At 39.5% G+C, this 12768-nt stretch overlaps 1 protein-coding gene across 2 annotated transcripts in view; it reads left to right on the forward strand.

Moving 5' to 3' along the window:
* The window catches only part of LOC139149514 (25-hydroxyvitamin D-1 alpha hydroxylase, mitochondrial-like), a 44400-nt gene that overhangs the window by 11749 nt on the left and 19883 nt on the right, over positions 1 to 12768 (forward strand). Inside the window, exons 4-6 of one of the 2 annotated variants that reach the window (XM_070721302.1) lie at positions 885 to 1060; positions 1637 to 1803; positions 2409 to 2487. In XM_070721302.1, coding sequence (XP_070577403.1) covers positions 885 to 1060; positions 1637 to 1803; positions 2409 to 2487 — 422 coding nt within the window. The remainder of the gene's footprint in view (positions 1 to 884; positions 1061 to 1636; positions 1804 to 2408; positions 2488 to 12768) is intronic. The other variant, XM_070721301.1, reaches the window with a different exon arrangement.

Below are 12768 nucleotides of genomic sequence, written 5' to 3' on the forward strand. Positions count from 1 at the left end.
AGATAAGCGAGTTCACTTATGAAGTAGCAAGGATATGGTCCCTTCAAGTATATCGATGTTTCACATAGGCCTATATAAGGCTGCATTCACTGAAACGATGAGGGGGCCTGGAGGAATTCAGGGAGGGGGATTCAGTAGAGCGGGAAATCGAAAGTTTTGCTGTCCCTATAGGTGGGGACCTGAATTTTTTTTTGGTGTACTGGTATATAATAGTGTTCAGACAAGTCACATACATGGAAGGTAGAGAAGATAACATTCATCTTATCCGAAGCTAAATTTTAAATATTGGTAAGCCTTAACTCTGGAAAACAGACATTGCCAACACTAACGACCACGTCTTTACACTATCATATACATTCTAATCCATCTACATGTATTAGAATTCAGGGAGGACTTCATGTCATTCATGTCATTTTGTGTGCTCTTCAGCAGGTGCCATTGCCCTGACCAGAGTTCAATTATTGACTAAAGTCGGCCTCGACTGGTAAATCCAGAAAGTTCACTTATGCTTTTAAATGAATCAATTTAAGAACTTGCCCTAGGCATATGACTCTACAAACTGCTTATAACAGGCAGTGTTGAACATCTGTGAGCAGAACTGCCAATACATGTTTTTTTCCTGCGCGCAAATCCCTTACAAAAATGCGGGCTTATGATAGTTGGGGGGGGGATAGACTTGAAAAAATTTGATCATATAGAGGGGTGATTTGACATTTATTGTTGGTATTGAGGGGGATCTGAAGAAAATGAGATTTCAATGGCGATTCCTGCAGCCCCCAATCGATATTTGTGAACGCAGCCTAAGTCACACAATGGTGGTTGCATTGTTGCCAGAGTTAGTAAATCGACCGAAGCTGTTTATTTTTGTTTGTTTGTGTTTGTAGCCGAATTTCACGTCCGAGAAACCATTGCTTCAAAAGGAAAAGGTGACAGCAGCTCAGATGCAACTGGCGATGGGCACAGCAGGGAGATTCTTTCCTATCTGTTTTCTACTGGGAAGCTTTCTTACGGTGAAGTACTGGCTGATGCTACAGAGTTATGCAGCGCTGCAGTTGACACTGTATGTCATTCAAGAGATATACATTGACGGGTGAAATGATTGGCTGAATCTTACTGTAATCATTGAATTATAAACACCAGACTCCCTAAATTGCTGTGAATAGTGACAATCGACCAATCAGATATGACCTTCAAAGCCTGCTGCACATCAGCAGGGAAGATGTTTTGAATGTTTTGTACATAAAACGTATGTGTGTATGTATGTATGTATGTATGTATGTATGTATGTATGTATGTATGTATGTATGTATGTATGTATGTATGTATGTATGTATGTATGTATGTATGTATGTATGTATGTGTGTGTGTATGTATGTATGTATGTATGTATGTATGTATGTATGTATGTATGTATGTATGTGTGTGTGTGTGTGATGTATGTATGTATGTATGTGTGTATGTATGTATGTATGTATGTATGTATGTATGTATGTATGTATGTATGTATGTATGTATGTATGTATGTATGCATGCATGCATGCACGCACGTACGTACGTATGTATGTACGTACGTACGTACGTATGTAGCTATGTAGCTATGCATCTATGTATTTATGTCACCTTTTATTTCGAGCAGACATCGAATACGATGATATGGACCTTAGACTTGTTGGCCTGGAACACCGATGTGCAGCAGAAGCTTTATCAAGAAATTAGTTCAGTGGTTCCAAAGGGACAGGAAATTACCAAAGAACACTTGAGAAACTTGCGCTATCTTAAAGCCGTGGTTAGGGAGAGCATGAGGTAAACATTGATTTGATAAAATGATTTCCCTACATGTGCTGCAGTTTTTTCGTAAATTTACATTGTAAAGTTGAACTTAGAGGAAAGTCAACCAAACACGAAAATTTGAAAGATATGCATTAACTCAAGCCTTGTACTTGAGACAGAGCCATATGTATCTTAATATTTTGGAAAGAAATCTTTTCGCGGCAAATACTCTTTGTGACCTTTTTGTATACAATTTTGAACAGTTAGTTATTATTGGAGAGATGGATATTTGCACTCAGTATTTATGATCGTTCAAGGTGATGAGAAAATTATAAAGAAACTATATAATTTGCTTGAAAGACTGTCACCAAGTGAAGAATGAGTTTTCCTTTCGAATAAAATGATCGCGGTAGTTACTAGACATACCCTCTTTGCTTCTAGATAGTGTATTGATAGAACATAGTCATTGAGCAAAGAAAATTACAAAAATTGAGAAGACTTCCGGTGAATTCCGCGATCACGATTGGAAAAAGCATGATTAAACGTTTTTTGCCAATTAAAAATAAAACACTTTGTGGTGTTATTTTCACAGTATAACCATTAATATGCTTAACCAACGAGGTAATTTATTGCCACAGATTGCATCCTGTAGCCCCAGGGTTCAGTCGTATTCTGGCATCTGATGTAGTTCTGTGTGGATATCATGTTCCAGCCGAGGTGAGAAGCATATTATATGCAATAATACTCAGAAATGGTGGCAAGTTTGTTTTAGAACACAAATGCCGTATATCTGATTAAAGTTGCAAGTAGCGTTGCTTGGGCCCAAGCGGTTGCTATGTTTGCCAGGATAAGCTAATGAACATAGTTTAATAAATGTGCGCTTTGATATGCAAGAAACCTTTAACATGTTGAATTTTTGTGAAAATGTAAGTTTTGCTATGCTATTGATGTAGTCCTGGCTGGTATATTATTCCATGGTTATCGTAGGTTTTTTCGCAAATGGCAATATGGCTGCTAAACCAGATGATCAATTAACACGCCTTTCACAAAATAAAAAGTGCACATACTAATAATGGTATATTTAACAAATCAGTTTAAATGGTGCATTGGTTTTTAGACAGGAAGATTTTTGAATATTATTCCATGGTCATCGTAGGTTTTTTGGCAAATGGCAATATGGCCGGCAAACCACACGACGACCTAAATGCGCTTCACAGAAGAAGAAGAAGAAGAGGAAGAAGGAGATTAAGGCTGCAAGCAGCATTGGCGGGGCCCAAGCAGTTGCCATGGTTGAAAGTACTTCACTGATGATGTTATGTGCAAAATTTAATTAGATGATCCTTTGGCTTTGTCAAACAGAATTTCGAATATAGTCTCACGATTATTGTACGTTGTTTTGCGAAAACCAATATGGCCACCAAACAACTTGACTTATCCAAATGTGCTTCTTAAACTTAATAGTACTGACACTAAGGATGTTATAAGTAACATTTCACTTCAAATGGCGTGTTGGTTGTGGAGGAGAAGACTGTTATATATTAAAATGGAATTTTTTTGTGAATCCCGATATATCAGCCAAACCATGTGACTTATCCAATTGTATTTCACAAAGTTAATAGTAATAACATAAGGATGACACAAGTAAAATTTCAGTTCTAATGGTGTGTTGGTTCAGAAGAAGAAGAAGATTTTTTAAGACTACATTGCAATTTTTTCACAAAAACCAATATGGCCACCCAACCAATGGGCTGGTCCACATGCTTTTCACAAACTTGAAAGTACCCATACTCAGGATAATACGAGCTAAATGTCAGTACAAATTGTGTGTTGAATTGTTATTGGAGAAGCAGATTTCTGAATTTTATTCGCTTGTAATAATAGGTTTTTCACAAAAAACCAGTACGCTTCCAAACCACATGCCCAATCCAAATGTTTTTCATAAACTTGAAAGTATTAACACAAGGGATGATACCAAGAAAGTTTCAAGTTGAATGTGTGTTGGTTCTGGAGAAGAAGATTTTCGAAAGTTTTTGAAAATTCAATATGGCGGGCAAGGTTACTTGACCGCTCAAGATTTTATTGGCAAATTTTTAAGAGAGGAGGACATGCTTGCTATACACCAAATTTGAAATCAACCAGAGCCCGAAATCAGCAGAAAAAAACATTTATGTGTTGGGCAAATCCCATATGGCCACCAGGTCACGTGACAAATTGAAATTTGAAGGGTCACATGATCGAATACTCATATGTACCTATTAGCCCTATAAGTTTGAGATATATGCGATTAGCGTTTTTTTGAGTTCTAGGTCGACAAAAAGGTTACGGGAGAAGAGGAAGTTTAAGTTGAAGAGGAAGAAGAAGAATATTGCACTACAGTAAACACAATAGGGACCCAAGGCTTGTTGACTTAGGCCCCTAAATACTTTTAAAAAGCACAGCTGTAAACAGCTGTAATAAATTAAAGCTGTATTACAGTGAGGGAGCGTTTAGTCAATACACCCAGGGTTTGGGTTGCAAATTCTTCCTGCACCTCTGTGCAACTGAACTCCAGATACTCACTCGAAATATTTGATGACACCCGTTAGAAGGTAATGAAAATTTCATGATCCCCTCTCCTGCTATCGTTTGAGGAAATTTTGATTTTTCGATATTGCAATATTTCGTTATTGTGTAAAAGCTTCAGTAATTGTAACCATTCACAGTTGTTTTGGTGCTTTGCTCCATGCAGATTTTTTCCACTTCCTATAATATTTTGTAATACCCCAGATTCTTAATTCCAACTTGTCTGTGTCTCATCTGCATTGATTGCTATGGTTTAAAACCAAACTTGAAGTCTGGACTTTCACTTAATTATCAACACTAACAATCCAGGATACAGATATATTGTCAATGTCAACAACCTGACTACTGGGTAATTCAACATTCTGTAGGGAGAACACCTGGAAACTATTGCTGACATGGGCAACAAAAACTAGGAAAAATAATCACAATCATTCCAATCCATAATCCGATAACACTAGGTCAAAATTTGCAATACAATAGTTATGAACATGGACACAAAACAGCACATAACAGACATTAAATCACCGGCACAAACAACAAAGTCAAATTCATGAAAGAAAGAAATATGGACCTCTGGCCAAAAGACTAAGAAGTGATGTCAGGTATTTCAAAAATAGTAAGCGCATCCTGCCCACATGTGGCACCCGCCATATCTCAATTTTGGGAGGAGAAGCCTGTCATCCTCGAGAACACAGGCACCTGTGACTATATTGCTATGATTTATCCTCCAGAATTTGAGATTAAAGAAACTGCAGAAACGGCCTCTCCTGCTTCATATATGGATATTTTCCTTGAATTTGACTCTAATGGTCACCTTTCTGCTAGGCTATATGACAAGCGAGATGATTTCCACTTTAGTATTATCAATTTCCCACACCTCATCAGTAATATTCCGCTCTCACCAGCTTATGGGGTATACATTTCCCAGCTTATTCAATATGCAAGAGCATGCAGTTCATATGGTGATTTTGTAGACAGTCAGAGCCATCTCTCTTACAAACTGTGAAATCAAGGTTACACCAAAGACTTGTCTCTACATTCAAACACTTTTTGGCAGGTATCGCAGGCTGGTAGATAAATACAGCTTAACGCTATTATATACCGGTACACCAAGTTTTGTGACTATGTTTCTAACTAGTGTATTACGAATTTTGACCTAGTGTTGTGGATTATGGATAGGTATGATTGCGATTACATTCAATCCTCTTGGGACCATATCCCCAGCAGTGCGGTGATCCTCCACATCTGCCGTGTTGTTTGTAGCTGGATAGCCGACAGTTGAGCAAGCTTGCCCATGGGATGTAGCTATAGCTCAACCCTCCCCTGTTAGACTAAAATATATAGTAGCCGTTGTTGGTGCAGCACAGCCTCTTAGGCGTGCCCCTCATTTTTTCGGGTCTGATTTGCTGCGGCCTCCTTTGGGAGGGGCAGCTGCTTGGTCAGCTCTCATGTTACTATGGGCGAGGGTGTCAACCCCATTTTCGGTGATCCAGCACTTGCTGTCGAAGGAAGACAGTGAGACCTTGTTCAAGTTGCTGTCCACAGATATGGTGCCCAACGCAACACAGCACGTTAATGCCATGGTGGAAGTTCGTCCTGCTGAAGAGTCCTCTTTGAACAGCTCATGGCGGATGAACCCCGTCAGCACACTTTTTTTCACACCCTTGGCCCTCTAGATTACTGCTCTCTTGGCCCCTTTGATTGAGTACATCTTGCAATGCAGGCCCACATACTCGGCAATGGGGCGCCCTGCGCACTCGTCCTTCATCTTGTCAAGCACCTTCTGGTTCTCTTGGCTGTAGAGGAAGTGATAATACTGCTACTCTTTAAATAGTTGTTCAATACCTGCTGGGCGGTTCCTCTAAGTAATGAGTGGGTACCTCCTTTGCTGCTATTCTCTAAATGGATGTTCAATACCTGCTGGGCAGTTCTCTCTGAGAACCTCACTCACATCACTGGCCAATTAATTTCCGCCAGCCGGGCGTATTCCTTCTCAAATACCCTCTGCTCTCTGTGCCATTGTTTGGACACCTCATTTTTCTAACCATACCCTCCACAGAGAGATGACTGATTTTTCACCCTGTTACCACATACATAGCAAGGCTCCGTGCACAATCCTTTCCTGAGTTTGTCTTTTAAATTTACATGCCATACATATTCGGCCACAGAGCTTTACAGAGCTGAGTTTAAGACACTGGCATGTGTTTTTTCCTATCCTCATTGCTGTGCTTTTTTGAATACCCCATTACCGCCGGGTATTTTATTGGAAAGAACAGGGCACAAATTGTTACTTTGGGTGCGATTTGGGCGCCAAACACAACAACGAATGCCAAGGGCTCAATACCGTCAACCAAGGCTTAATGCATACACGCGCTCAAATGGGTCTGGGGCCTTTAAACCACGGAAACAATGCACTCATCCCCTAAAGTGGTCCAGAACCCCCTGTTTTTAGGGGGGTTAGGAGCTTCCATTTACCAATTAGGGGGATAGGCACCTTTTTAATATATATATTTTTCACTATAACCCAAACGGGATTCGAACCCCACACACTCACGGCAACATCGCCTAGCTGCTAGGCCTCACACAAAACCAGTTGGCTACCGTTTCCAAACCAAAAGAGTTGGTCACAGCAACCGACTTAGATGTTACAATCCTGTGCGCGACCGAGCAACACAGTGTGCATGGAGCAGACGACACACAGACACAGTACAAACACACATATAGTAATCGGAAAAGCACGAAGCTTTTTACTGAGCTATCAGACAGACGCAGGGACAAGTAAATATCCACCAGCAGAAACTGTCCACTCAGGTTAAAGAAATATATTTTTTACTATAACCCAAACGGGATTCGAACAGGTGCAGCCAATGAACAATGCACTTTTAAAGGGGTCCTTACTATGATGAGATATATTGTACATGACAATTAATGTGCACTGACTAATTTTAAGTCATGAGGGTAATTGATTAGCTGTTCATAATTTGCCCTCCCACTGAAAATTTTTTGACTCACCCTGCCGCACTCAAACTTCATTTTTACCCGCTCCGCACATATTTTTGCCTGTTTCCCCTCCCCACTTTGAATGCTTGAAGCTCCCCAGCCCCGTGGCGAAAAAAAAACTTGCTGATTCCCCCTGCCGTGGAAAAAATTCCCCTCAAAATTTTGTCATTCAATTTCCCCTGCAGACATGAAGCTACCCTACCCTGTGATGAAGAAAAAATGTCGATTTTCCCCTGTCCTGAGAAAAAAAATTCCCCTGAAAATTAACATTCCCAGGCAAACACATACTGCAGTGGCCTTGTATATGGTTTCCATCTCGCACTACATAGAGTGAGATGTGGGGTCAATCGATAAGTCGATAAGTTACCTTTAAAAGGTATAAGTACTTGCACTGTGTCCCCATCCCCCGAAAAACCATGGCTGAAATTTCCCTGTCCCCGTTTTAAAAGTAGCTTCCCCTCTCCTCGTTTTTCGCCAAGCCCTGTCCCTGGGACAATCAACCTTTATCTGCCCTGCCCGACAAAAAACCCCTAAAATTTGCTCCCCTGCCACCTAAAAATATGTCCCCTGCCCTAGCAAAATTAAAATTTCCCCTGCCCTCAAAAATTGGTTCCGGAATAGCTTTTTTGATGAATAGCTCCGTTGGCTGCACCTGTTCGAACCCCCACACACTCACGGCAACATCGCCTAGCTGCTAGGCCTCACACAAAACCAGTCGGCTACTGTTTCCAACCCAAAAGTGTTGGTCACAGCAACCGACTTAGGTGTTACAATCCTGTGCGTGACCGACCAACACAGTGTGCAAGGAGCAGACGACAAACAAGCCAATTTTTTTTAATGAGTAACTTAAGGCTTCTCAAGTGACCCTGGATTTTAGACTTTTTGGGGGATTGGAGCCTCTATTTGTGTATTTAAGAGTCCCACAGCGCGGCAGTGGTCCAGAACCCCCACTTTGTATACTACTAAGCCTAGTTTAAAATGCGTCATTATCAGCCTAATCGTGCCAAGGCTTTCACTGTCATTCCCAACAAGTTTTTGTGTCTTTAAGCCACAAAATAGAAACGGAAATTGGATTAGAAATGGAAATAGTATAAAAAATCAATGTCAGTAGAAAGCACAAGTATATTCCATTCGATAGGACGATATTGTTCCATCAGAATTTAAAATAACAATAGTATTACAATGAAAATCGAAAAACAAATTGAGTGGTATTTTTCAGAACAGTAGGAAATTATACATTTTGATAAGAAACAAACGATTTCATGCAAAACAAAAGGCAACGCTGCTTCCCGAGAAAAGATGGAGTTTTTCTTGATTGTTATTATTATTTGCATATTACACTCTTTTGCTTTTCATATCGCTGCAACTAGCAATGCAAACCAAAAATATAGCTGAACAGTAATGACGGGGCCCAAGCAATCTAAGTGTGTTAAAGGAATAAAACATCATTATAGAGGCCAAACATACGGCTAGTTTTCAATCGGGTTCGAACCCACAACATACGGCATCAGTCGCCTAGCGGAGAGGTCACAGAGAGAACCGCTCGGCTAAATCTCCACTCCCAAAAAAGAGTGGTTCAATAGCCGGCTAAGTTGTTACATTTTACTGACTGAGACCGCTCCACACCTTGTAGAGTTCGTGAAGCACTCACGCACGCATGCTCACTATCACACATCGCACATACAAACTTTATCGAAGCGAAGCAACGAATACATCGCTTTAACCGGGCGAACGATAACCTCGGGGACAATTCTGTCCACAAGCAGAGCTACCAACCCAGAGTAGAAAATACGGCTAGTTTTCAATCGGGTTTGAACCCACAACATACAGCATCAGTCGCCTAGCGGAGAGGTCACAGAGAGAACCGCTCGGCTAAATCTCCACTCCCAAAAAAGAGTGGTTCAAAATTAATCCTTGTCATGGACATTCTGGCAAAAATCTTTGCTTCCATACTCATCCCTATGTACCAAAAATTACACCTGTGACTATATTGGGAAGCCCAGAATTAGATATGTGTATAATTAATGAAGTACAGGATTTAGCACCATATAAAAGTCCCCCAGTCTACCGAATATGAAGGGTGTAGCACTTGTTGTTACTTATTGGTAGGCTTAACTGTGAAATCGAGGTCAAAGGTCGTCCTGGTCACATAAAAGTTTGTCAAAAGCTTTGCTCCCATACTTATCCCTGTGTACCAAAAATCAGACCTCTAGCTTTATAGGTGAGCCTAGAACTAGATATGTGCATAATTAAAAATTTACAGGGTGTGGCATTATAAGGTCCTCCATCCTACCAAATATGAAGGGTGTAGCAGTTGTGGTTACTGATTTATAGGCCCACATGTGCAATCGAGGGCAAAGGTCATTCTTGCCACGAGACATTTTGTAAAAACATTGCTGCCATACTGATCCCTGTTCACTAAAAATTAGACCTCTACCTCTATTGACTTGCCTAAAATTAGATATGTGCATAATCAATGAGGTATAGGATGATGTACGGTCACAGGTCAGATGACAACCACAAATTTTGATGTGCAATTTGGTCCCATACCGATCATTTTTCAACAGACACACGACCTCGCAGACTGTTATATAGGATAGAATAAGGTATGGCCATAGCTTAGCTGCAGGGGTATAGAGCAGGCCAAAGGTCATAGAAAATTCTGAAAAATAATATTTTAAAAATCTTCTCAAAATCGACTTGGCTAATGACCTTGAAATAGTGTCTACGTAGCATTGATAAATCAAACAACACGAACAAACAGATTTGCTTAACGAAAATTACATGTAAGTTTTAAAAAAATGCAACTTTGAACCGACAATTACTTGACATCCACACATGCACATTAAGGGGCCGTCTCAGATTGTCGCATAAGTTCAAAAAGCAAAATGCATTTGTTTACATTGGAGGGGGTTTGGCCTCCATGGCCTCCATTCAATTAGTGAACTTCACTTTTGCAGTTTAATTTGTGATAACAAGTTGTGTATGACAAAAACTGCACACTCGTTCCAAAACATTTTGCCGTAACTTTTTCCGACTCGTTCGCGTCATGCTGACAGTGGTTAGTACTCAAATTTGATCGATCAAGTTACGATGTAAGGTGGTCAAGGGAAACATATTCTTCAGTAGTTATAGCAAAATGCTACATTGTAACTCAGACAGACATCCACATTTTGCACATTTGAACTTTCTTTTAGGGGGAGGGAAGGGGGTTTTGATCTAAACGAAGAAATTTCGTTTCATGAACTTATGCGACATCCTTAGACGGTTCATAAACACGGATGACTAAAACAATGCGATGTTCAATCAGTCATTCAGCGCACAGAGTGGACTGATGGCAATGTTTAGTAAACTGACATTGTGTTGACATTTTGAGACAATGTCTTTACCGACATTTGTCAACCACTGTTTAGCACTAGTTTTCCGTTCGGATTTGGAATCATAAAAATGCCCTGAAAATATCGAGATCATTGTGACATCCAAATTCTATTTACTGCTTGGCATGTTTACGTCAGGGGACGAGGCTACTGGGACTCCCTGGTGCTGATACTCCCCAGCAAACCCAATGAAGCACGAAGCTTCTACATCATCATCTGAGCACTTACCCAGCACACTTGAGAAACCCCTGATGAAGATGGTCGTGCTCAAATGGGTTTCAAACTCCATATACTGCCTCATATGGACAAGGTTTTTTGTGAATAATTTTATTATCGCTGATACGAGTAATAAATGTACACAAGTGTTCTCCACTGGAGGAATTCAGGAGGGATTCGAAAATTTTTGGGGGTAGTAGATAGGGGGACTTGAAAGTTGTGCTCTGCCTATTGTGGCCTGAAAATATTTTGGTTCCAAATATTTTAGTGTCATCCAATTGTTCTAGTGTTAGTGATGATTGTACAAAATCTAGAACCATTTCGTCGCATTTCATTACTTTTATCTCGAAAAAATCTAAAAATGTGTGAATACTATTGAATTTTCGTAAAAAAACCAAAGAGTTGACCTTGTATCGGTGTAGAAGCTGCAACTGTTTATAATTTTTTTTCAATATTTCTACGCAATATATCAAATAAATATTGGTGATAATTGAATAAGAGTCAAGACTGGAAGTCATTTGTCAATGATACAAATGCACCGTGACGATACACGATAGGCTGTGTTGGCAAGCTGAATACTGGACAGTTCAAAACACTGTAGGGAGTAGAACAAGAACGTTGTCAAAGTTATCTAAGTTAATTCAACTACGTTCTGCTACTGCATCAGTGCCACTGTCACTGCATATCGGCAGTGATACTGATAGCTCTGACTCTGATGTAGTTGAAAAAGAGTTTGGGTCAGAGGACGGCCAGAAAGCAACACATCGAAGACCAGGAGACTGTACAGTTATCAGGGATTTTTGAATTCTGGCATACGGGAATAATCAAATATCAAAGAAAAAAGATGGGGTCACCATGCTTGATTTTCAACAATTGTACGATGAAAAGTCACAGTTTTGCATGAACATCACTTAAAATCACTATATAAAACCATTCATTCATGCAGTGAATGAAATTTTCACATTCTCATCGTATACAATAATACAAAAATAAAAGTTTGAACACTAAAGACTCTAATTTAAATAAAAAAATGTGCGACTAAATGGAATTATTTATTTTTTACCAAACTTGCCATTATTACACCCAAACTTTAGCGTTTAAAACGTTTAACTGTTGGAGTATTTTAACCTTCAAATATTGCAATTTTGTAAAAACGTTTTTAAGAAGCATCTTAGTCAGATATGTTTTTTACTTTTAAAAAAAATGTTTTTTCTGTAGGTCACTGTGCTCAGTTTTCTCACAATTTGGCAAAATCTAGCAATGAATTCACAATTTGCACTCTCTTATGATCGACATTTTGTGTGCTCTTCAGCAGGTGCCATTGTTGGATTGACTCAAGTCGGCTTAGACTGATAAATCCAAAAAGTCTACTGATGCATTTAAAATGAATCAATTTAAGAACTTGCCTTAGGAATATTGTGCTACAACCTTGTGATAACAGATAGTGTCGAACATCTGTTAGCAGAACTGTGCAATACATGTTTATTTTTTCTGTGCGTGCATCCTTAAATATGCGGCTATATAATTATTTGGGGGACTTGAAAAATTTTGATCATATACAAGGGGGACTTAAATTATTTTAGGGTATTCAGGGAGGGGATCTGAAAAAAGAAGACTTCAATCGCGATTCCTCTACCCGTCACCATTATTTGTGAATGCAGCCTAAAGTATTCATTCTGAGTATGATACGACCAAAATGTCAGCTCAAATAGTCTGCTGGTTCTGAAGGAGAAGATTTTTAAAAATCAATTTATAATTTTTGGAAAATCTAATATGGCTGCCAAGGTTATGTAACCGTTCAAAGTTTTATTTTTTTTTTTTCAAGAACAGACAACATACTTCC

This window comes from Ptychodera flava, chromosome 14 (genome assembly GCF_041260155.1).
Source record: "Ptychodera flava strain L36383 chromosome 14, AS_Pfla_20210202, whole genome shotgun sequence".
In the NCBI taxonomy this organism is placed as follows: domain Eukaryota; kingdom Metazoa; phylum Hemichordata; class Enteropneusta; family Ptychoderidae; genus Ptychodera; species Ptychodera flava.